Raw genomic sequence first — 25,651 nt, 5'->3', positions numbered from 1 at the left:
GTCCAGCAATACATGGTAGTGTTCGACTCTGTTGGAATTGTCTTCTGCATTTTGGAGCGATTAAGAAGTCGTCGAACTGTGATCCATACATACCATAAGAATTCATATACGAGATATCTTTTCCTAAACTAAATAACCAGCCAATCAGTTTTTATGTTCGTTTTTTTTTTTAAAAAAAATCTAAATCAGAGTGGACTGCTAAATTAAATTTCTATTTATAGTCCCTTTCAGAAGACTTCTTCTAAAATACTTTGCAGCACTCACTTCTATGTAAAGTTCATAATGTTCTTGTTCCCATAGATCAGGATTATGAATCAGCAATAGTTAAACTATTGTGACGTAACAGTGTTTGCACTTCCTCTTGTATGAGAAGTCTTTTATTTCTCAATATTCATAGCAAACGTTCAATTTGCTTTGGTGATAAGGTCGTTTTGTAATATTGTAGGATTCCTATAAAATAGTGGGTGTTTGCAGATGTGTGCTAATGTTTCGTTAATTCACCAAACTGAGCTTTGTGTGTATGATTTCTTAATGAAGTTTCTTTGTGGCTGGAGTTCGTACATCACAACAACCCAGACTACTTTTAAACCATGGATTGTTGAGAATGAGTGAATGTGCTGGCTGCTACCACAGAGTCACTCTCACTGCAAGTGGGAGAGGCTAAACAATCCAGGGATAATCTCACCCTGGGAGAGAAACCCAGAGTTGGAACCCTGAGTTAAGCCCTGGGTTCCAATGGTGGGTTTTCTTTACTGCAACAACCCAGAGTTCCCTGCTTGCTGAGGCTGTCCTGCTTGCAGTGGGAGAAACTGGGCAGCAGAAGCCAGAACGCTCACTTGTTCTTGTTCAATTCACAAGAAAATTGTTTTAATTTAAAACAAAAACAAAAAACCAACAGCCCTTAAACACCTGGATTGTTGTGACATGCAAAATGGCCCAACAAAGATTATTTTTAGAAAATGGTGTGCTGTGCTCTTCATCTTTTTTTAAATTTTATTTTTAATTTGCAAATATAACAATAACAAGCACAAGGACAACAAGACAGAAGGGGAAGCCTCTAATAGAGAAGCAGGAAAATAGAAGAAAGGGTATGAACCGCCCAGAGAGCTTCGGCTATTGGGCGGTATAAAAATGTAATAAATAAATAAATAAATAAATAAAATAAATGTGGAGTAAGGACATGTCATAAAGCATATCCATACATAATAAACATTTTTACAACTCTTAATAAAGAAAAAAGAATAATGAGTATGATATAAATAATTATTGAAACAAAAACATTTCAAGCCTCTGATTCCCATACCTATTATTCCAAAACTGAACAAAACATGCCCATCTATCTATCCATATACTCTGTGCCTCTTAAAATTCTTGATGCTCCTCTTGATTCACATGTAAGTAAGATTGCTATCAATTGGTACTGCAGGCTGAGACTGAACAAACACCGACTGAACAAAAAACTGAATTTTGTTTATGGAATTGGACAAATAATTGCACTGTAAAGATGGTTTTGCAAAATATGCAAACACACTATTAGCCATTAAAAAATTGTTACTAGACTGCCTGCTTATGCTGTGGTTGCCAACTGTGTTTTTTTAAAATAAATAAATAAATTCTGGCCCTCAGGGCCTCTGGATTTGGAGGGCGGAGCTAGTAGTATTTGGTATGCGAGAACAGTGCAGTACAAAAGCTACCAGTTTACCAAAGGTGCACAGTCTAAAACAAGATGAAGGGAATGCTCCCCCCACGATCTAGTTGCTTATCTTTCTGTCTATTGGCCCCAAAGAAAAAAACCAAACCAGCAACACAGCCATTGGTTGGAAACTCTTGTTCAGTCATGTATGATCGAGGTGTGTTAAAAGAGCCAAGTTTTGTAAAGTTTTTGACCTAGTTGCCTAGATGAGATCCTGACTCTTCATATGTGGCTAGGCTAGAGGTTGAGCACATATGGCTAGGCTAGTGATTTGATACAGCCAAAATAGTGCACAAGGCACACAACTACTATAGTGTAAATATTAAAGTCAAAGACAGGGTGAACAGTTATAACAAACCAATAGTTTTATAACAAGAACAAAAATTCAACAATATTGTAACAAAAGCAATCTCTAGCAGATAACGTAAAAGTTAGGAACAATTGCAATGCTGTACAATTGTAATAATAATCAACTGTATTGAGACACTAGTAGGTCTCTTCAGTATTTCAAAACCTAATAAACCATGCAGTATAATGCAGTTACAACCGGAATCTACAGTCTAACGACACAAATTAGTCTCTTCCGTGTTTATGGACCTTTTTAACAGGCTACTGGTTTAAAAATCCTGTTTTCTCGAGTTGCTTTGTCAGAGACACTGAAAAAAAATAGATAAAAGTCTAATTATCCCCCATAAACAAATTGAAAATCCAATCATAATATTGTTGGTGCGAGAAGTATTTAGTTTGGTGTAAGAAATTTTTAATTCACCACCAGCTATAGCGCTAATGCCGTGGAAAAAAGGGGAGCGTTCAAACCTCCATTCCATGTGTAATCTCTGTAAAGAAGTATATATATATATATAGAGAGAGAGAGAGAGAGAGAGAGAAGTAAACCTTAAACAATAGTATTTTCATCAGTACAGGAATAGAGAAACTCCAACCTTGAAAACCCGGCCAAACGCCTCAAGCAGAATTTTCTTAATGAGCAGCTGGTAGCTGTTAGTTCATCCAAATGCTTTTTTATCAATGAAAAGCTGATAACTAATTGGCAACCAGCCGTGGTTAACCCAAATAAATTGAATCGTCTATATTGATATTGAGTCCATTAGGCTGTGTTGAATTTAAACAGAAAATCCATTCCGCCTCTTTTTTGAGAAGTAGATTATTATAATCACACCAATTATGTTGGTGAGTGTAAATCCTGTCCATCACCAAAAATTTGAAATCATCATATATATGTGAATAGCCAGTGAAGTGCTGAACCAATGGTGCTTCCAAAATGTTATGTTTCAGTTTGGAGCAGTGCTTGACGATCCTTGTCCGAATGCTGTAGATTTGGTGGCCTTGGAGATAGCTGGATGTGAAGGCAGGTTCACACCTCCTGGCCCTGCTTTCTATGCACCTTCAGTGTAATATATGAAAGTGTCTATGGCCACAGCTAGACCTAAGGTTTATCCTGGGATCATCCAGGGTTCGCCCCTGCCTGAGCACTGGTTCCCCTGTGTGTCACCTAGATGAATAGGTTTGACCCCTGGACGATCCAGGGATAAACCTTACGTCTAGCTATGGCCTATGTTACATACAGTTCGTCTGCACGATCATGGACTCTTGAATAGGAAGAACCCCCCCTAGTCTCATGGACAGAGCCTATACGCATGGTTTAAATATGTGTGGGCTCTTCCAGGCACTACACCGAACATGCACAGAGGGCAGTATCGGTGAACACAATCCTGCTGGCCCCTCTGCACATATAAAGACAAATGTCTGAATGGTGCTATTTCTTTCAAGCTGTATTGAATCTAATTGTAGACACTGAAATGCGCTCCCATTGTCTTAAGGTAAAAGGAGAGCTGATCCTACATTTGGCAGGGAAGAAGTGCTAAAGGCCTTAGCTAGACCTAAGGTTTATCCTGGGATTGTCCCAGGGTCGTCCCTGCCTGCTCCCGGGACCCCCTGTGTGTCATTTACATGAACAGGGATGACCCCGGGACGATCCCAGGATAAACCTTAGGTCTAGCTAAGGCCTTAGTGTAGTGCAGGTTGAGTTCTGAGCTCTGAATAACATTCTGATCAGATTTTTCTTTCCGGTAACAAAGTCTTAAGCAAACCTGGGCCCAACAGTTTCTGTTGAACAGGTTTATAGATGAATACAAGGGCTTCTAGAAAGCAAAAAAAAAAAAAAAAAAAAAAAACCACCTAAATTCAGAAGGGGTAAGAAAATCCAAGAATAAACAGTACTTCGTTCCTGTTGAGCAAGATAGCATGGTGTAGAGGAGCACTCGCTGTTTGAAACTCTCCATGAATTGGACAGATGCAAACTCAGTCTTTGGACTGAGTTCTGATGGTTCCCCCTCCCTTATACTTAATGGCCACTAATATGACCATTAGTTCTTGAGGTCCCCAACTGCAATTAAGAACAGCTGCCAGCCCCTTTCATGGAAAATGTGCCATTTATGTTTAAGGCTTTAATTCTCCCCTTCAATTTACAGCATACAAATGGCACCCATCTGCTGCCCTAAGTGCCGTGAGCCATTATTTAAAGTAAGAATAAGGGTGCCAGTAAGAAATCCTTAGTAATAGCCATTTCTCAGAAAAGCTGAGTGCCTCCCCCCCCCCCATCTTTAATAAATAACAAGCCTGTCCTGTTTGATGCTTGGGTTTATATGTTTTGGTTTGAGAAACCTTTGAATTATAAAAAGCAATACAAGTTCTAAACTTACTGTTGGGACAGGCACAATTTGTCAAAAGTACACAAGATGGAATACAGTATTTCAAATAGTTAAATTGTTAAATAGTGATGCGAATGCACCACTGGTATTGCATGCCGTGTGGCTAAATGCTTCAAATCCCAGTTAAGATGGATTCCTGTTTAGCAGTAACTATCCTTAGGACTGGCAGCCTGCAGGGAGATTTGGGGAGACTCTTGCCTGTTATTCGCAGTGCCTTCCCCATAATTGTAAGGACAGGCTGCATAACATTTATTTATTTATTTATTTATTTATTGCATTTCTATACCGCCCAAAAGCCAAAGCTCTCTGGGCGGTTCACATAAGGTCTCTGACTTCATACACATTCATACAATGTGTTTTTATATGCCATTTTCACGAACATTCACATCTTTGTGCATCCTTTTCCCTAATACATGCATTTTTGTACACATTTTCTGATTGTCGTACTACATCACAAAATTCAGTAAAGTGCAAATTTCGACACATATCTGCATTTCAGTTCATATATTGGTTCAGGAAGTACAAATTAGGTAAATTAGTATTAAAATGTGAACTGAATTAATTTTATCCTTTGTATTTACCGTGAACTAGTTAACATTTTGCTTATTAACTTGCTAGCTAAACTAGCCAATAGGAATTATCTGCTAGTACAGCCTTCTCTAACCTGCCATCCCCCATGTACTCCAAAACATGTACCCCATGTTTTGGAGTACAACTCCCATCAGCTTGATCCTGCAGTGTCAATGGTTTCGAACTATGGGAATAGTAGTCTAAAAGATCTGGAGGGCACTGGCTTGGGGAAGGCTGCACTAGATGTTGTATACTTGGACTTCAGTGACACAGGGGCTCTAATTTGCTACAAGCCAATTGATATTCACTGTGGATGAATGACAAATTTTAAACTTGGCCTTGCACCTGTACATTAAGGGCCAAAATATACATTTCTTTAAATATGTATCTAGTAGCTGTTTCTTGTCATGTCTGCTCTAGAGTTGGTGCAGTCCCTCCAATCTGGATCAGAATTCTAATGTGGAGGTTTTTGCGATTGGGACCCTTGTTCCTACTCTAGAGTAAAGATGAATGTACATAGTAGATATGGCTTTAAGGTAATATTTGTTTTGGCCCTAAGACTGGCTGTCTAAAGAACAGATTAAAGCAACAGTGAGCTGACGTCAGGTTTCCAAGTTCTAGGAGAGATTGGGGTCTTTTTTTGTACTTGAAAGCCAAACTCTGCCAACTAGAGCCAAGTGTAAAATAGTGGCTCAGGGGGTGGACACACCCTTCAAATTAAAGAACAGTGTGTCTCTGAAGAATTTAGTGCCCAGGAATTTGTTTTCAGTACAAGCAGTGATCTCACATTCTCATCAAACAAAAATAGATTCCTGGTTTTCCCTCAAGCTATCTTAATTTCAGCAGCCTAATTTATTTTTTTAATAACCCTTTTAGCTGTTGCTATTGTTAAACAATAGGGAGTCAGAAACTCTGGCTGACGTACCGCAGATCACCCAAAGAATCCTGATTTACCTTCCGCCCACCCCTGCATTAAAGTGAAGAAGCTCTGGAAGAGAAAGTGCTCAGCAGACAGCGTGATGGAGTGGGGGTGGGGGGGCGGAGCTAATGATCCTTTACGATGCTGCCCTCCTCTCACCCCTTGTCCCCCATTCCGGTGCTTCAGCAGCAGAAGCTCATGCTAAACCTGCTTTAGAAAACTGAATTTATGTAGTTTTGTAAATGATGGGTAATTACGTAGAAATACATTACGGGATGCCCAGGGGCCTGTATTTCTCTTTCTGGATGCCTGATATATTCATTTTTCAGTATTAGGAACTTATTCTTTTTCTCTCTCTCCCCTGCACCCCCAATAGTTCCAGTTTTGAATCTTGATCATAAGAATGTAAGATTTCTCATGTGAGTTCAAGGTTGTAAATCCTTTAACAAGAGTCCTGGGGAATTCTGAACAACACACACCTGTTGATTGAAGTTCTGTATAGAGAAACATCGAGTTAAAAAAGCACTCTCCCTGTCTTGAGTATGTTTTTTTTTTTTTACCTTAGCAATAAAAATGTAAGGATAAAAAGAAGGGGAGTGTAACATAATGCATGTCCCACTATGAATATGTTTAATATGATACCCTTGGGAGATGAGACGCTCTCTTAAAAAAAAAATACAATTGAATGTTTGGAGAGAGGCGTGCAATTCACACAAAATGATTTATAGGTCAAATTCCTTTTTATCTCCCTCCCTTCCCGATTCCTGGATTGCAGCTGTAACTGTATATTTTACAAAAAGAAGAAATACATATATATATTTAGAGTAATGTTTAATGATACAGTCATGCGAACTAATAAAAGCAGTTCCATTATAACATTTCCCCCTTTTAAAATATGCTTATGAACTCCATTGAGTTTCCTTAATGTTTTAAAAGCAGGTCTTATTATTTATTTATTTACATTCATATACCGCCCCATACCTGAAGCTCCCTGGGCAGTTTACAAAAGTTTTAAAAATGAACATTAAAACGGATATACAAAATTCAAAACCACTAAAAGTATAAAAACAACAATATCCATTTAAAACAACTATTCTCGGGTCAGTTATAAAATCAGCATATGCTGTTAAATGCCTGGGAAAAGAGAAAGGTCTTGACCTGGTGCCGAAAAGATAACAGTATTGGTGCCAGGTGAGCCTCGTCAGGGAGATCATTCCACAATTGGGGGGGCCACCACTGAGAAGGCCCTCTCCCTTGTTGCCATCCTCCGAGCTCCCTCGGAGTAGGCACTCTGAGGAGGACCTTCGACGTTGAGCGTAGTGTACGGGTAGGTTCATGTCGGGAGAGGCGTTCCATCAGGTATGGTGGTCCCAAGCCATTTGAGGCTTTATAGGTTAAAACCATCACCTTGAATTGGGCTCGGAAACGTATAGGCAGCCAATGCAAGCAGGCCAGAGTCATCATACTGATGAAGCTTTAGTGTTCTTAGTACTGAGTTCCACTCCCTTTTTATTTTCTCTTATGTTTACCTTCCCCTCACCTTTTAAAAAGCATCAAAGCTTTCTCTGTTTTGACTTTAATTTAAAAATGCTGAACAACTAAGGAGACGTTTCAAGCCACTGCAAATGTGGTTCACAATTACTAAATTCCTGTAGCAAATCTATGCTGCATATATGCAAAATGAGAAAAATATGCACCATCACCACTTCTGAGTCTTATTATGGGACAGGATAAAATTGAAAACAAATTACAACGGCTGGATCCCCTACCCCCCTGGAGCATTAAGAGCTGGCACTTGCAAGACAAATGGAAGCAGTGTGCCTTAATGTGGGATTTGAAAAGATCTATGAGTCAATTAGACTCGGAGGCATTGAGGGTATTCCAGATGGTGGGGGGCATTGTAGAAGAAGGATATGCCACCTGCTGTGGGTAAGCAGCAGGGACAGACTGCACTGTTGCTTGCTTAGTGAAGGGAATGTGCTTTGTCTTGGCAGGGGAGGGTGGGTGGGTTGTGGTGGGGGGAGGCCTGTATTTGGATGGAGTGTCCTGGTCCTGCTAAGAAACATTTAAATGCTAGAAAGACCATTCCCATTTTTCAAAGTCAAACACAGAAACCTTAACTATGGACTCACATCTCCTTAAAAAAGAGAAGAAATGTATCATCATGTTGAAACAAAGGATCCAATAAAGTTCAGTGCAAAAGGGAAAAGTTGAACTCACAGGATATCAAACAGAAGCGTGACATCATATTTCAACTAATAGGCTATCCCTCTCGTCCGTATTTCTTTTACAACTTTGTTATTCCTTCCCTTCCCATTGTTGAAGTGGGGGAAGGCTTCTTGTTTTTAAAATATGTTTTAAATGATTTGCTTTGATTTTTTTTTTTAAATGAGTAGTTATCGCCTTGTCTGTGACTTCATAACCAGGCGGCACCCAAAGCATCTACATCAGTTTGCGCATCAATCTGCAGAGAAGGGTGAGGAGAGGAATTTTTGATGGCTATTGATAACTGTTTCATTGGAGATTCATGAAAAGCCAGGTTTAGTATCAACTTGAAGCTTTGTGACTTGTTTCTCTTTGAGTTGCCTTTTAGTGACTAAGGCTGCAATCCTATACACATTTATTTATTTATTTATTACATTTCTATCCCACATTTTTTCCTCCAAGGAACCCAAGGCGGCGTACATAATCATCCTCCTCTCCATGTTATCCTCACAACAACAACCCTGTGAGGTAGGTTGGGCTGAGAGTCTGTGACTGGCCCAAAGTCACCCAGTGGGTTTCCATGGCCGAGTGGGGACTAGAACCCAGGATCTGCTGACTCCCAGTCCAACACCTTAGCCACTACACCACACTGACTCTACACCACATTTACCTTGGAGTAAGTCTCATTCAACTCATTAGGACTTATTTCTGAGTAAATGTGCACAGGATTGTTCTGTAAGGTAAATGAATATTAAGACAGTTGTGGTTGGGGAGAGGGCATTGTTCTATGTTACATTGTAGAGTTCATTTGCCCCAAGGTTTTGGAGTAGGACAAGAATAGAAAGTTGTCAAAAGTCTCATTCAGAAGATGGTTCTCTGCTGAAAGTGTGATGCTTGAGAAAGTGGACCAGCCTTAAGCAAGAAAGGACAATGGAAGCTGGTTGATGGGGGATTTGTTTATAGCAGTTTAAAACCTCTTAGAAGTTGGACAGTGGATTCTAGGATTTAGACAAGAGGACTGTGAGACTTGGGGTAACTTACTAATGCCTTTTATGGTGCTCAAGCTTCAGTCATAATGAATTATTCCTCTATATAGCACTGGGACTTGGAATTAAAAATCCCTCTTCGATTTACCCAAATGCTTTCTAGGTTTTAAAAACAGTGTTGCAGAGGAAGTGGCGATTAGGAACTGAAAAAGCTGTTCGAATCTTTACATCTCTAAAACGTAATTTTGCAAAGAAAATGTAGCTGTTCAACAAAGAGAAGTTTAAATAGGTACCCCATATCATCTGGAAGAAAATTTGATGGGGGAAGGTTTTGTTTTTGATGTGGTAGGAGACTAATATGGTTGCCTTTTCATGATATACTTTATGGCAAGCCCTTATTTCATTTTTTTTAAGGGGAGTGAATAGCCTTGCTGACATCCTGGCAAAATAATTTGAAACACATGTTTGAAACTCTTAAATGAAAAGAACGCAAAAGATTTACTCGGTTCAGTAATTATATGGTTGCTCAGAAGACTGGCATGTAGTTGAGGTTTATAGCTATAGATGTTAACAATATGAAGGGGACTCCGTAACGATATGGTTCAGGACTTCATGGATGTCATCAGAACATGGGGCTGTCCTGGTATATCATCAGCGCCTACATATTGTGGCACGTCACACTCTGGACTTCATTAGTGCATGTCTTCATTCACATGTATAATATTCAGTTCACATATGTAGGAGGAATACATATCAATAGGGTCTGTAGCGTACCTAATACCGGTCTCTCTAAAGTGGGAAATGAGCAATGAGACCATGACCAGAGAACAAAATAATCCTGTATATACTTTATTAGAAAAATTGAAGTAGCATAACACATAAGCAGCATTCAAATATGGCTGGTCACTATTGTATTCTATGGAAGGACTGTGGGTGGAGAAAAGTATTAAGATAGAGTGTCACATGAAGAATTTAAATGAGAGGATGGAGGAAAATAAGTAGGACTCCATAGGGGATAAATAGCTACAAGAGAGGTCTAATTGGGTTGGTGATAGGGACCTAAATTGCAGCTAAGTAGACCTGCAGAACAAGGCTAAACCTTTTTGGAGTTACAGGAGAGAAATAAAAGAAAGATTGAAAAGAGAACAGATTGATTGAAAAGAGGGAACGTTGAAGGCAAATAAGATAGGAGGTACACTTCTTTGGTGTCGGCTGCGATCTGGGAGTTAATTTTGTGGACTAGAACACAAGAGTTACAGAGACTGTTCCTTAAACTTTATGGATCACTTAAGTATCTGTCCCTCAAAACACAGGGCACAGGAAGCCAATGATGGGTGACCAAAGGCTGGTGATGCCTTGTTAGGTTCTCTTGAGCCCTAACTAATCAACTGAAAGGGGAAAGAAAGACTTGGGAAGGAAGGTGGTGGTGGGGAGCAGGTAGCTGACTATGGAAAATCCACTCTCTTGGGGGAGTGGAGCTGCCAAAGTAATGTGAACTGAACCTTTCCTGGAAGGAATTCCTTTAAGAATTGCCACTAGAAGCTCTGAATGTAAGTCTTCAGTTTTTAAACCAAACCAAACCAAAATGAATTGTTTTAGCAATTTTTGACACAACTTTATACAACTGATTCAAAACTTAAAATGGTGTGCCATTCATGGGTAGGTCAGCAGTAAGTTTGATCACTATAGTTTGTTGGCACAGAACAGATGGAAGTCTTTCTTATAATCTGGTACTGATGTCAGCAGAAATTAAGTATCACATAAATTTAAACAGGGTCAGCAAATGACCAAAGAATTAAGAGCAGCACAGAATATTGGCTTTATCAAAAGGGGGAAAGATGTTTGAATTGATAGTTCTTTTCTTCAGCCAGAGCCACATCGATGTCTTCTGATAAAACCTTGATCAGATTTACTGGTGCTCAGTAAAGCATGGTTGAGCAACTTGTGGCCCTCCAGATGTTTTGGCCTGCAATTCCCATTAGCCCTAGCCAACATGAGGGATAGTGGGAGTTATAGGGTAAAACATCTGGTAGGCTGTAAGTTGCCCATGCCTGCCTTAAAGTGCTGAACTGATTAAATATCTCGATTCATGTTAACAGAGTTAACACTGAGCAGCAGGATATGATGTAGAAAAATGATTAAAGCCGTGTAAGGGATTAATAAAAAACCCTTCAACAGAGACTGCCAACCTTGGTCAGATTGACTCTGCCTGAAACTATAAAGGCCTCCCTAAGTGTTGAATCAGCAGATTTGGTGCAAAGGCTCATGGATATGAACTAGATATTGCCTGTGGTCAGTCTAAAAATGGCTGTTGATGGGGAAAGTTAGTCTTACTTTGTATCCAAGGAGTTTTCCCAAATAAATGATGCCATTCAAAAGCACCAACTCATTGGGGTTTAGTGAGCTAGGCCAATGGTTTTTCGTTGCTGGTTTGTTCAGTGCACCATAAAAGTCTGCTGTCAGTGGAAGAAAAACGTAATTTCTTACATTCTTGTTCCAAACTCTGCTTTCTTTAAAGCAGCTGGTCTGAAATCTGGGAAATGACATTTACATTTTTACAAGCAATGCGCTTTCACTCACTTGAGAGTTTAAAATTAGCAGATTCTCTTAGACTTTTTAATTCAGTTTTCCCAGATGCTTATTATAATAAACAACAAACAAGACAAATTTGCATAACGCTTATGCTATTGAATAATTTTATTTTGTAGAAATATCTTTTTCATAGAATATATATATACTGCTTGAGATACCTCTTCAATTTTAAAGCCAAAGTGTGTGGTATAATAATCATGGGGTCACCTCTGTAAATGGGTTGCTCCAACTGCAACTGGAGCATAGTGTTGAGCATCATGTTACTCTGGCAAGTGGTCTTGTGTTTCCACATCGGTGCTATCCGTTTCTTGGAGGTGGTTGACAGTAGCATGGAAACTCCTTGTGCCAAAAATATGGGCTTGATGCCGTTTCACATCATGGATGTGATCTGTTGGCATGATGGCACTGACCTGTTGCGGATCACATATTTAAATCCATAGTTTTGTCTGTTCGAAGAGACCAGGCTAAAGACAAGTGGATGTTTGTGACGTAGTGGAAGTTATTTACTTATTTCACAACAAAATGACTAAAGTAGTGAACACAATAAGAGCACTGAAATATAAAAATACAATACAATAAAATAATCATTCTTCTGATCAGCAAGAAAACCGTAACTGTAACAGGCTTGATCATATCTTGGGGAAAGCCTGCATAAAAAGGTGAATCTTAAGGAGAAGCCTAAAAGTCAAGACAGTAGAAGCCTGTCTGATGTCAATTGGAGGGTGGGTACTGAAACCCTAAATGCTCTTTTGCTAAGATTGGCCTCAAGCGCACGTAAAAAAACCCGTTCCTTCTGAGGATTGCAAAGACTAGGTAGGGGCATAAGGGATGAGGTGATCTCTAAGGTAACTTGGTCCCTGTTAAGATTTGTCCTTCAGCTTTGGAGACTATTGTCCTAACCCATATTTCTAAACCTCTTCAAAACAGATTTGCTAGTTTGGCCAAATTCTATATTGCATAAACCAGTTACATGTATTATAGAAAAGAATATAACCTATGCAATTCTCCTTCAGATGTTACATATTGTCAGCAGATTGCAGAAGAAAACTATGCATGCAGTTGGTAGCACTGATTTGCAACATCCAGCGTTACACTCCCCCTTTGACCAGCGTTATCAGCCTACTGGGGAGAAATTTCCTGATTTCAAGTCTTGAATAGGAACTGTTTTGCTGCTTTCTGAATGTTGATGGATATGACCTAGATAAAAGTATTTTACACTTGGCTGGAGGGTGTGATGTATAGATCAAGCACGGTGGCTTCCTGTTGTCTCAGTTTATCATGTTTTATTCCACAGTTTTGCTCTGTCAGATGAAGCATATCGATCTCTGAGAGACCAGGATAAAGACCAGTGTATACTTATAACTGGAGAGAGTGGAGCTGGAAAAACAGGTAAGACATTTCATCTTGGAGCTTTTTTTTTTCATTCTGGGATGTTACTATGTCTTATTCTTGATCTAAAACATGGAATTCCAGGGCCTGGCAACCCCCTCACCCAAATGTATGTCTTATCTTGCTTTCGTTGAAACGACTTTTGTGTCCACTTCCTGTCTCTCAGATGGCATGAGCCTGCTGCCCCTGTTAAGAGTCTATACCAGAAGTGTAGAACCGCAGGCCCAGGGGCTGAATTGGGCCTTCAAGTAGCCCCAATCCATGCCCTTTTACCTCAAACCAATCATTTAGAAGTTCCCCAGCTTTTGTGCAGTGTTTTCCCCATGCTAAAAGGTTAAAATCCCTCTCCTAAGGCTTAGTTACTGGCAGTAAGAGCTTTAGGCTAAAATTTGCTGGTATGTTTGGTAACGCCCCCCTCCCCTTTATCTTTGGGCCAACCCACCACTAGAATGCAGCCCCTGAGAGCTTGTCTGAAATGGAATTAAGCCCTTAGGCTGAAACAGGTTCTGCACTTCTGGTCTATGTAGATTGCTCTGTTTGTCAGGCTTAGTTCTCACTGAGTTGGCAAGCCTTTGGCTGAGCTATATCACATGAGAATTCAACTGGTCGCTCACACCACTGAGGGGCCCTCCTTGTCTTCCTAGAGCACCAGCCCTCTGGCCTCTCTTTGCTCCTTACTGACCAGCAGAAGCTCATCTGCATATATGATGCAGTAAAGTGAAAGCATCCTCTTTGCAGTAGGAGCAAACTGCTGTATAAAAAGGGCTGTTTTAGGCCCCATTTTGAGTCAGCTAATGGTAGGTGACAAAACAAGAGGGAAGGCAGAACCAAAAAGAGAGGGCACCAATTTGCATAAAATTTACATATGCTCATTTATATGCATAGTTGCAACTTTAGAAAAGATAACTATTTTAAATGCATCTCACCATAGTGAGGAAGGCTGACCAGGTGACCTGGTGCCTGCTTAGTCTGCTGTCTGGGTGCTAACTCTTCATGGACAACTTCAAGCTTCCTTCTCTCCCTTCTGATGACTCTTTATCTTTAAACCAGCCAGGCAACTAGACTCTAGGGTGACCATATGGAAAGGAGGATAGGGCTCCAGTACCTTTAACAGTTGTATAGAAAAGAGAATTTCAGCAGGTGTCATTTGTATGCAGGCAGCACATGGTGAAATTCCCTCTTCATCACAACAGTTAAAGCTGCAGGAGCCCTGCCCTCTTTTGTATCTGGTCAAGAGGGCAGGGATCCTGCAGCTTTAACTGTTTCACCAGTTAAAGTTTAGCTGTTAAAGATACAGCAGCCCTGTCCTCTTTTTCATATGGTCACTCTAAAATAGAGGGCATCTTCAAATATAGGACGTCCCCTGTAAAGTTGGACACCTGTCCACCCTACCTAATAGTAAGGCTAGCCCATATCTGTCTTCATTTTAAAAAATATCTGTGTTCTCAGTTGGTTGCAGAGCTTGGGTTGCACGAGCAGGATTCCCTATAAAGATTTCAATGCCTGTGTCTATATTGAACTGTGAAAATGGCATTGTACATCTCCCATTACATACAGTGGTGCATAATAAACAAGGTGTATTAGTTGGCATTTGAAGGTGCCCATAAAAAGACAGCTTTCAAAGGTGTTTTTTAAAAATAAGAAATGAGAAATTTCATAATCATTCAAAGTGTATATCTTTATTGATTTTCTTCATAATTATTTTTAAAAGGAAGCATAAAAACGTCCTTGTAGGAATAGTATTATTGGCATTTTTTTAAACCACACTTAGGAAAGTATGTTGTTTTTTAACCTGTTTCCCATTCTGCATTTTTCATCCACTTAATTTAGTAGAAGATTATTCCTTCCTTGTTAATTTAATTTAATTTTTAAAAATATTTATAACTCATCTTTCCACCCATCAGGATCCCAAAGGCAGATGAGCAGTAATATAAAAACACATAAAATATACTTAAACAGCAATAAAAACATAAGCAAAAACACCAGTCCAGAGCTGAAGAAGCAATAAAACAGAACGGTGAAGGACAGGGAAAACTAGGAGTTATAATTCAACGCCTCTGAAGGGCACCAGTTGGTGAAGGCAGATGAAGGGCAATAAGTATTTATCAGATACCCAAAATGATGTCTGAAAAGGTTCAGTTTATCTGAACTTCAGCGGTGAGGTGGCCAAGAGAGCTCTTTTTCATTCCAACTTCTACTGTCTCTGGGTACTCCCATCAAGAAGGCTTTCCCCCACGAGGCCGCCCAATGCTCTTCAGATGCCTTAGGAACATGGAGTAGAGTTTATGATGATGTCTGTAATTGTTAGTTTCATGTGGGAGAAGGCAGCCTTTGAAAGATCCTGGTTCCACACCCAGGGCCAGGAAAAGCTGGTGATAGGCCTAGGCCAGATGGGAAATGTAGGCCCCATTTCAAACTGCTCATTAAGTATTTTTTAATCAGTTCTAAATACATATGAACTAGAACGATTTATAAAAAAAGGTAATGGCAAGCACTTTTATTCAAGATGTATATAAGACATCACTTCTTCACATTCAGAAGTGCTTTATGTGCTTTTCTTTGGGCAAATTCATCATCAACAACAGAAAAATCAAGCAACTTTGCCTTGTCAGTGTTAATGTTGAAAACTGCTATACATTCAAACGTTCTTGCACCATTGTGGACCGAAAGTATGACTAGATTCGTTTTAGAACACTGAAGCTCCTCTCATTAGAGGCCACAGTTGCTGGCAATGACAGAAAAATTGCTACTTTGTAACAAATCTTTACCAAAGGGTCCCCCTTTGCCTCTACCAGGGGGACTCGGAGTAGGCCCCTTCAAAATTGTAGGCCCATGCCAACTGCCCCCACTGCCCCTCCCCCTCTGCCCAGCCCTGCCCACACCATTTAAAGCTTGGAAAGACAAAAGCCGCACTTTGAATTGAATCTGAAAGTCAGCTAAAATAGGCAGTGAAGTTGATGCAAAATGGGTATACAAAATGCAGTTATGCTCCTGGATCATTCTTAAGGCATCTGATTGGCACACGGCTCTAATCTTCATTCATTACTCTCTCTGCTTCGGTGCTTCTTTAATGGAGTTCTAAAATAACACTTGTCAAAAGCTATGAAGAGGATGCGTGTTGTTCAAGGAGATCTGCCAGCAGATGGTTAGGGTTGCACTGCCAGGATGGAATTCGTCTTTGCATAACAGATACTCAGGCGTCTGATATTCAGTAACCTTTGATTCCCTATTTCTTCCTGTCTAGCAGCTGAGAAGAAATAGGATTTCATATTTCGTCTTGACTTTTATCAAATGCTTTCACCAGATACAGCAAATAACTAACAGAAAGTTTATTTCATGTTTTCAATAGGATAATACTTCCAGTCCATTATCTTCTCAGAGTGAGGAGTTTGGATAGAAAGAAATTATATAAAATGTAATTCTAAAACATGCAAGAATGTTTTCCTTGTCTTGTGTGGCTTTAGCCATGGCATTCTCTCCACCCCCTCCCGCCGCCTAGCTTTCCTTTATTCCTTGCTGTCACCACAAAAAGTGTGGTGTGTAACTAGGCATAAAAGGTGAAAACAATAAGCTTGAACCTGAAAAATGCTTTACTTTGGGATGGCTCATTTGGGGATTTGCACTATGACTGTTAATTTTGGGTGGAATAGTTCTAACGTCTTTAAAAAAACCCATTTTTTTTCAATCTGTAGAGGCCAGCAAACTTGTGATGTCTTATGTAGCAGCTGTTTGTGGCAAAGGAGCAGAAGTTAATCAAGTAAAAGAACAACTTTTACAGTCTAATCCAGTGCTTGAAGGTAAGAAACTAGTAACTAATTTTGGGCCCTTCCAGAAGACACCTTAAACCATGGCTTTAACCATGATGGTTAAGCCAGAAAGCCAGGCCATGTTCAGAAGACACCTTAAACCATGCCTTTAACCATGGCAAATAAGGCTTTTTGCTTTGTTCACCATGGTTAAAGCCGTAGTTTAAGGTGTATTCTGAACATTAATGTTGTAAACCGCCCAGAGAGCTTCGGCTGTGGGGCGGTATATAAATGTAATAAAATAAATAAATAAATAAACACAGCCCGGCTTTCTGGCTTAACCACTGTGGTTAAAGCCATGGTTTCAGGTCTCTTCTGAATGGGGCAATTGATGGATATATTGCAGTAGATTACTGTAGTAACTGTTGTTAAATACACAGTGAAAAGCTGTAGTCTGCAGTAATGAGGCATACTTTATTTATTTATTAATTTATTTATTACATTTCTATACCGCCCAATAGCCGGAGCTCTCTGGGCGGTTCACAAAAATTAAAACCATTCAAAGTATAAAACAACAGTATAAAACCATAATATAAAATACAATATAAAGCTGGCAAATGTTTATTATAAGGATGCATTTAAATATAGCTGTGTTTTTAATTCCTGCAAATTAATTCTGAACAAATGAAAGAGAGGATTTAAAGGTTTGGTCAAACTCCACTCTTACCTGACCTTGATACACAATTGAATATTCTGTCATAGCTGGAGTATTTAGTATGCATTTTCCACCCTTATCACATATACTGCTGAATGTCTAAAGAAGTCATTCTTAAAGAAAATTATGCTGCTTTTTGTAGATACGATACTGTTAGAATGTTAACAGAAATTGTGGAGCAAAAGACCCTGTAGAAATTCGGCAGATCTCAAACCCGCTTTCTCTCTCTTTCATACACTCACAGACTCTCACTCTCTCAGTCACACACATTGTCTGGGTTTGGACAACGCCATGGCTTGTTGTGGGTTATTTAACTTATAATTAGCCAAAGTACCCACAACCGTCAACTTGAATATGCATCCCCTGCTTGGGGGTTGTTGCGTCATGTGAACCCAGCAAGGGTTGGTCATGCGAGGGTTAAACAACCCTCACACAACCCATGCTCACTAGGTTCACACTGGGTTCACATGTGCAGGGGTTGTTTATTCAAAATGGCGGCCGCACGCATCCTGTACACTCTACAGTCTCACTGTGTGTTAAATAACATATGGTGGGCTGTTGTGTTGTGCAAACATCGCCACAGTTTCACTTTCTTACACTGTAAACTGTGTGTGGCTTTCAAATGTACAAATCTACACATTGTCTTAGCTAAAGTGTGAGCAGGCAATTTGACATTTCGGCCCTCTTTGGGGGTGGGACAGATGGCTGTTTGCATGGTTGATTGAATGCTCTCAAAGGTGCTAATAACTTTTTTAAAAAATTGAGGCCAACACATTTTGGAAAGAGGTCTTTTGTTAGGGGAAATCTAACAAATACTAGGAACAGGCTAGGCCAACTTCCAAAGATGGTGGGTGCCTCTCATAGACCATCAGAGCCTGATAACAATCCATTCTCTTTTTTTCATTCAATCTAGTTTTGGTGTTCCCCTTTTGAGTCTTTGCAAGGTTGAAAATCAGCTGAACGGTGAGGGAAACCTCTTCACAAACAGCTTCACAGGCAGCTATCATGCCACTAGTAGGATGAACAAACAAAGTTATTAATGCGACTGCAATATTATATATATGAGCTCTAGAGATAATAACTTCAGCACAATACAAATGAGGGTTTTATTGCTCAGACGCAAGACTGATTATTGCGAGGCAGCTTTACCTGCAAGGATTGTTGTCCTGATCCACCACAGGTTGTGCAAAGTAGCTAAGGCCATGTGCCCAGAGCCTATTTTTTAAAAGCTAAAAATCTGCCTGTTCTCTGTTCCCCCTCCCAGGCTGTCACTCTCCAGGATTTTAGCTTTTGACTCCACATGTGCAGAGAGAGGAACTGCATATGCAGCACCTAGTTGTATATAGCTGGACAGGAACTGTGGGAATGTGTGTGCAAAAGCCTGCTCCCACTCTCATAGTACCCCTAGTTGATCAGAGCATGAGTGACGATCTGGTAAAAGAGATCCAGTCCTGCTCAGGAGTCTGGTGAATAGATGGTGACGCAAAGGCTGTGGTCCTTCTACTACAATTTGGGTAGCCCAGTTCCATCTATTCTCTTTCCAAACACTTGTTATATGGAAGTTGGGGGAAGTTTTTCTTTCTTTGTTTTTTTGTAATCGCTTCAAGTGGAAGCAATTTTCTAACTGTTTAAATTGCATTTCCTTTTGCCTGTGTGTGAAACCACACTGCAAAAAAATGTCATGAGCATTTTGCCAGCCTAAGTTACCAGTGATCAAGCTCTGCATTCCAACTACTGTCGATGGATATAGGGAAACAATGAACGTATGGTGAAACAGAAGAATTTGTCTCTAAACTCTTATAATGGACCATTTGTATTTGGTTCTGCATTCATTTATAAATGATCCTAGTGTTTAGCCCTATGTTTAATGATATGCAGCCCGGGGACTGGAAAGATGATTTATTGCTTGCAAACTCTGCACTGTGTAAAGTTTTCAGAACAATTATTTCAGCAACACATTCTGCTTTTTTGGCTTCAGAGCTTTGATCCAGGGAAGTTTCAAAATGCAAATTTGCTAAAGCAGAAACAACATTTTTCCACCCACCCAAAATATCCACTTGACTTGAATGTTGATTATATATTGATGGCAAATCTGCCCAATTCACTGCTTCTGTCCACAAAGTTGATGCTTTGTCACCTGAGATAGGAAGACATAATGCAATGTAAGCCACGTAGCAGGATCTAAAGCATTAATTCCACATGGTATAGTATCGGACAAAAATAGGTCACCTTGGAATCAAAAGGAAATACTACAATGAAACATCTTCCCCCCTTTTAAAAGGATGGATTAATATTTGTCTGAGTGCGGTTCCCAATGATTAAGCAATAATGCTACACCATAGTTGAGTATTATATGAATGAGCATTCAGGGAGCTCATTCTCATACATCCTTCCCATCCGCCCCTTTGTACATTAAGATTGACTTTCTCCTTTCCTGGTTTGAGGCAAACCATCGTTTGCATCCTGCGAACCAGTACTGGAAGTGAGGATCAAATTCTGCTTTCCAACCCTGGTTTGCAGGCAAACACAACCCATAATATGCTGGTTTGGATGATATAGTGAACTGTTGTTTGTCTCAAATTAGGAAACAAAGGAGGGAGTTGCCATATTCAAGCAGAAGTGGGAGAGGAGGGAACATGTGGGCATGAGAATCATGGTTTAGCATTATGTCTGAACCCTTCCCTCTCCCACTGTCAGTTTTAGCCGTCCATTTACTTACACAGGCACAGGAATCTTTCCCAACCCCACCTGGAATTGGTGGGGTTTGAACCTGGCATGTGGTTTACTAGAGTTATGGCTCCGCCCATTAGTGTAAATCTAGTTGTACACACAGGGAGATGTCATTCATAAGTTGGCAGTTTTTCTGAAGTCACTGTTGGCATTTTCCCCCAGCATGCCACAGCCATCTCTGTAATCCTGACCCTTGGCAATGCTAGACTTGTAACCAAGAAACACTAAGGGTACGTGTGTGTATGTAGTGTTTTTCTAGTCTTCTTTTCCAGGATAGAGTTGCCTTCTCTCTATCTCTCTTCTAATACTTTGGTGAACATTGCTGGCCGTGGTCTGACCTTTAGTGCCTTAAATTGAGTGCTCCAAATCCAACCCTTTCTTTTTTTAAAATAATAATATTAATTATTTTTATTGATTTTTTAAAAAATAAGGCAGCTTGGGAATACATTGACTACCATCTGTCATCAATACCCTACATTACAATACAGAGAATCCAACCCTTTCTTAGGCAGAAACATTGTACTGATGCAAACTTGTTAATTACCTATTTGTTAATGAACAGAACAGTTACATCTTTGCTCCACATAGAAAGCCATGGCTCTAGCTTTAGAGTCCCTGCTTCTTTTGTTTACCTTTTGCAGCAAAATTATTTGAATTGTGACTGTATCATCTGTCACGTTGAATTATCCAACCTTGTTAGATTATAAAGCTGGCACGAACCCAAAGTAATATGTGTGTTTTTGCAAATCGGCTTTGCTTTCATGTTTATACGTGCATATATTTTACACTCTCTCATTCTTTTCTTCCTACCAGCTTTTGGAAATGCCAAAACCGTAAGGAATGATAACTCCTCTAGATTTGTAAGTACCTATTTAACACATACAAAATTTATGTCAGAGGACTGACTGATGCTACTGAAATTATAGAAACTACAATGGAATATAGAATTAGCGTTCCACAATCATTAATGGTCCACAATTATTAATATTAAGGAAATATTAACAGCTTCGGCTGTTGGGCCGTATAAAAGTGCAAATAATAATAATAATAATAATAATAATAATAATAATAATAATAATAATAATAATAATTGCATATATGCAATCCTTCCTTTGACCCTTCTGTGGCCCATCTGTGAGTGTAACTCTCCTTCTATTCAAGGAGCAACAATGTTGGTTCCAACCCAATATTATAAAGGCCAGATTTGTTATACTTTGATATCTGTAGCTGTGTTTTCAGGACTATTTCAGAAAACAAGGCAAAAATAGTTGCTGTGGTGTTCTAAGAAATGTCTTGAACAGGAGAAGGTGAACTGTTTATCTTCTTCATCTATCAATAACTTTAAATCCTAAATGTTTCAAGGTAAACTCATGTGAGATGGGAAGTTCCCCGTCCCCACACACCCCAATCAAGTAATACATATCACCCCTTGTAGTCAGGGTAATGTGTGTGATTGTATACTATAGGGAATAACCGCTTGTAAAGTGCTGTAGGTGTGTGTTGGGGGAAAGTGACCTAGATATTGAGATTTACAGCTACTAGGGGCAGAAGAAATTACCTGATTAGAATTTTAATGTGATTTACTAAGATAAAAATTGAAGCTGGATTTTTTATTTATTTATTTATTTATGTAGAAAACTTAATTTCAAAGATGGCATGTGAATGATCTAGTAGGTGGACAATGTTGAAAACAGAATTTTTGGGGTGAGCACTCCCTCTGGTCTGAGTTGAGAGCAGTTGTCGCCACCAGTGGTCAGGTGAAGGGGGAATGGGTGGAAACGCCAGGCAGATTTATTTCTAGTAACTGGCATTCCAGCTTTTTACCCCTCTCTGAAGAGCTGTGCTCCCCTGTTTTTTGATGTTGGAGGGAAGAAACGTGAAGAAAATTGAAATGAAATACCAATACAAGATGAAACTAAAGTACTCTGAGTCAAAATGTGTAGGCTATGAGTTTTGCATTTGAGTTAGACATAGTATTGGAGTAATGCACCAAAATTAGGATGAGATGGCTGCACTTGATCTTAGCCAATAGGCTTGAGAGGTCGTGGGGACCAGAAAGCTAAATCTGGAACTGTCTGGCTACATAAATTAATTTTAGATATTGTTCTATGCTATTCCTGGAGAGGTTGGCTGTCCAAAAACCAAGTGACAGAAACAGTAATTTTGTACGTGTTGCAAAAAATGGTCACTTTTGCAAAGTGAAGTGCTCTTGTCAAGAAACAGGCTGAGATCCAAAAAGCGCCATGTGGATACCTAGGTGGTTCTGCATATGCACTGCTCCTTTCCTTGTTTCCCTGTTCAGCAGCAGCTCCGTTCCTTGTATTAGAAGAGCCCCCTACATTTCTAGAGCAACTGGGGGAGGGGAGAGCAAGGAGTTACGTGAGCATGAGATCATCAGAGACTCAAGTATGCTGTTGGAGCAACTATCTATCTTCTTTTGTAGATGTTTTCATTGGATCCCCCCCTTCAATAGAAGTTTTCAAAATGGCAGTAGCAATTTGAGGTTGATTTAGTAGCTTAAGTATTTTGGCCTTTAGCTACCTAGAGAACTGCAGCCACCTCCTAATGTCAGATGGTCTTGATGAGATCATCTAATCCATTACTCTCTTTGAACCTGGCTCTAGATTTTGGAGGGGGACATGCAGGCTGCCCTCTATGATCTCTCCTGGTTAACCAGTGGGCTCCTGGCTAATGCCTGTCTGCCCAAGAGCTCCCACCACCCTTAATTAATGGAAGCCCAATCCCCAGTATGTGTGCATTAAGATGGCAGTCCTGGGGAGTTCAGGCACAGAGCCTGGAGTGTCAATGCCAGGCCATCCTCTCCAATCCCCGGTGCAGTCAGTCAGTCTGCCCACCCAATAGTCGTGCTGATTGGAGCTCTGGGCCATGCGCCTAAACTCTCTGGCACCACTGTTGGAATTATGCACTTGTTCTAGTATATTATGTGCTGCCTGGCTGCTCTTGAAGGCATAGTTTTCCATGCACCAGTCTACATTCATTCTCCCTATATATTAATACTTCTATGGATTAACAATGGTCTACCTTGCATTACACTTCAAGGTGAGTACAGAAGTAAGTATGGAGCTTACTGCCTGCATTTGTCTAACCATTCACTACGATTTCATCATTCCCTTTCCTTAAATCTGGGCCCTTTCTCTATTGTCACCACTTGTGTTGATATTTGTTCCTGTTTCTTATATTTAAGGCTCGTTATTTATTTTTCAAGCTCTGACTGTAGCTTGTGTGAGTTGATAGTAAGTATATGAGGGTTGAGCTTAAGCAAAGAGTTTAGATGCTGATTTGTTTGGTTTATTGTGGACCTGAGTCCCACTCCCCTTCTCCTAAATCACAAGCGGGCAACTTGTGGCCCTCCAGATGTTTTGGTCTACAACTCCCATCCTCTCTAGCCAGCATAGCCAACGGTGAGGGATCATGGGAGTTGTAGGCCAAGACATCTGAAGGGCTGCAGGTTGCCCACCCCGTCCTACCTCTATGCAGACATATCAACATGCCACTATTTCCTAGCATTATTGCCTCTTAGCGGTTCTTTTAAGGTGTCTTACAGACACAGTGGCTTTCAAAAAACTAACTATGGGTGAAGCTGTTGGATGTTTGCTTCATTGTGTGCTTAGGCTCAGCTTACATGCCATCAGCATACCATTACAGATTGTTTTAGAATTGTGGACATTGGCCTTTTGCCTGCTCCCTCTTCTCTCCTTTGCAAAGCTTCTTGATTTTTCACATAAGGTCGTTCATTATTGGCCTTTTTCACGGCTGGTGTCAGAAGTCAGCATTATCGGGCACTTGCCAAGACCTGCGTTCCAGCAGGGACCACACTGCTAATCCCCGGAGCCTCTCCAGTACCTCCCATAGGCAGTGCTATGGATCGGGCCTGGTGAGGGAAGGCAAGCAAATAGGCAGGAGTAATTGTGGCAAAAAGAGCCCCCCTCCCCCACAAAGGGTAACCTGCCCAAGATCCACCCCCTTCCCAAATTTGATGTTGAAGCTGTCACTTTTTTTCATCTTTTGGTTTTCACATATTCTATGCCTGGAACAACTAGCTGCTTTGTACCCATCAAGTTATCTCCCTGGACACTTTCAAATTCTTCCTGATTTTTCTTCTTCTTTTTAGCAGAGCTTTATCCTAAACCTACATAGCTTTGTTATCTCTGTTCACTCTTCTGCTGTGGAGTCCTTCCCCCTCCCTCCCTCTCTTTTTTTTCAGTGACCTGGCATTTGTCATATTTACCTCTCTTGGACTCTGATCTTTCTAGACGAAATTCAAATGATGTCTGTATAATACACACACACACACTGTGTGCACAAGTGGCAGGGGATTTGATCTTTCCCATTGCACAGTACACCATTCATAGGTACACATTTTCTACTTGCTTTGAATATTTGATGGGTTTGAACTTAATGAATTTAAGCCTTCATAAAATATTATGGAATTTGTAATAGAACAGTTATGGACAACCTTAAGTGGAGAATGTTGCAAGTTAGGGGAAAAACATGCCTCTGTAATTTTAAAAATCAACAGAAAGTACTTGTGAGTTGGTTTGAGTTATTAGCATTGTGGCTTGTCCATAATCTGTTCTTTGATACAGGCTTTACTGCTGTTGTCATTGTAAATAGTAATGCCTGCCACTCTTGTTTAAAGCAGTAGTTAAGTAAATAAACTGCAGTACGGCAGCCATTGAAATAATCTGCTCTGACGTGGAAAAAACTCAATCAGAAGGCAAAGAGAGAGACTGCAATTGTACTGTAGAAAGAGAAATAGCAGTCGCAGCAAGCTGTCAATATTTGCCCATAGATAATTTTGTGGAGAGAATATTATTTCATAATTTTGAGAGTCAATAGTAGTATAGGATTACAGTAATGATGCAAGTTCAAATGCCTTCGCCTCCCTGAATCTACTAGGTGACCTTGAACTTAGCGGTGCAGTTCAATTTTTAATTATTCATCTGTATTCATTTTATATTATTAATCTTACTCATTATATCTACCCACCCCACCAGTTAGATTAATGTAATAACTGTAAAACTTTTAAATTTTGGGAATCATTGAATCAACTAGGTGTGCCATTTATGTAAAAGCACAATATCAAAACATAGGTTCTTTATCCCCTTAACTGCATATATGTACTGAAGGAAGGGGGTGGCTCACTCAAGTGGTTTTGTGTAGAGGGAAAATGTAACGTTGACTAATGTGTTGTCCGAACTGAGGCATTGTGTGTCTGTTGTGTGATGGCGGCTGCATGCATAAATTGGTTTACTAACACTTTCAATTGGCTAATTCTACAGCTATCCAGACCTCAGATTTTAAAAGCTTTTCAACAGTCCATATTCCACATTCTTTTCTTTGAGGTACTTTCTTC

At 39.9% G+C, this 25,651-nt stretch overlaps 3 protein-coding genes across 5 annotated transcripts in view; 1 reads left to right on the top strand and 2 right to left on the bottom strand.

Annotated features, from left to right (window-relative positions):
• Positions 1-25,651, bottom strand: part of STAT1 (signal transducer and activator of transcription 1) — a 365,052-nt gene that overhangs the window by 181,130 nt on the left and 158,271 nt on the right. The gene's annotated exons all lie outside the window — the stretch shown is intronic.
• MYO1B (myosin IB) overlaps positions 1-25,651 on the top strand; it is a 135,614-nt gene that overhangs the window by 44,390 nt on the left and 65,573 nt on the right. For all 3 annotated transcript variants that reach the window (XM_063116243.1, XM_063116242.1, XM_063116241.1), the window contains exons 4-6: positions 12,989-13,083; positions 16,776-16,880; positions 21,088-21,134. In XM_063116243.1, coding sequence (XP_062972313.1) covers positions 12,989-13,083; positions 16,776-16,880; positions 21,088-21,134 — 247 coding nt within the window. The remainder of the gene's footprint in view (positions 1-12,988; positions 13,084-16,775; positions 16,881-21,087; positions 21,135-25,651) is intronic.
• The window catches only part of CAVIN2 (caveolae associated protein 2), a 291,429-nt gene continuing 274,552 nt past the window's right edge, over positions 8,775-25,651 (bottom strand). The window contains exon 3 of the transcript XR_010025030.1: positions 8,775-8,786. The gene's annotated coding sequence lies outside the window, so the exon portion shown is untranslated. The remainder of the gene's footprint in view (positions 8,787-25,651) is intronic.

The sequence above is a fragment of the Elgaria multicarinata genome, chromosome 2, assembly GCF_023053635.1.
Source record: "Elgaria multicarinata webbii isolate HBS135686 ecotype San Diego chromosome 2, rElgMul1.1.pri, whole genome shotgun sequence".
NCBI lineage: Eukaryota > Metazoa > Chordata > Lepidosauria > Squamata > Anguidae > Elgaria > Elgaria multicarinata.
This window is presented reverse-complemented; position numbering and strand designations above follow the sequence as displayed.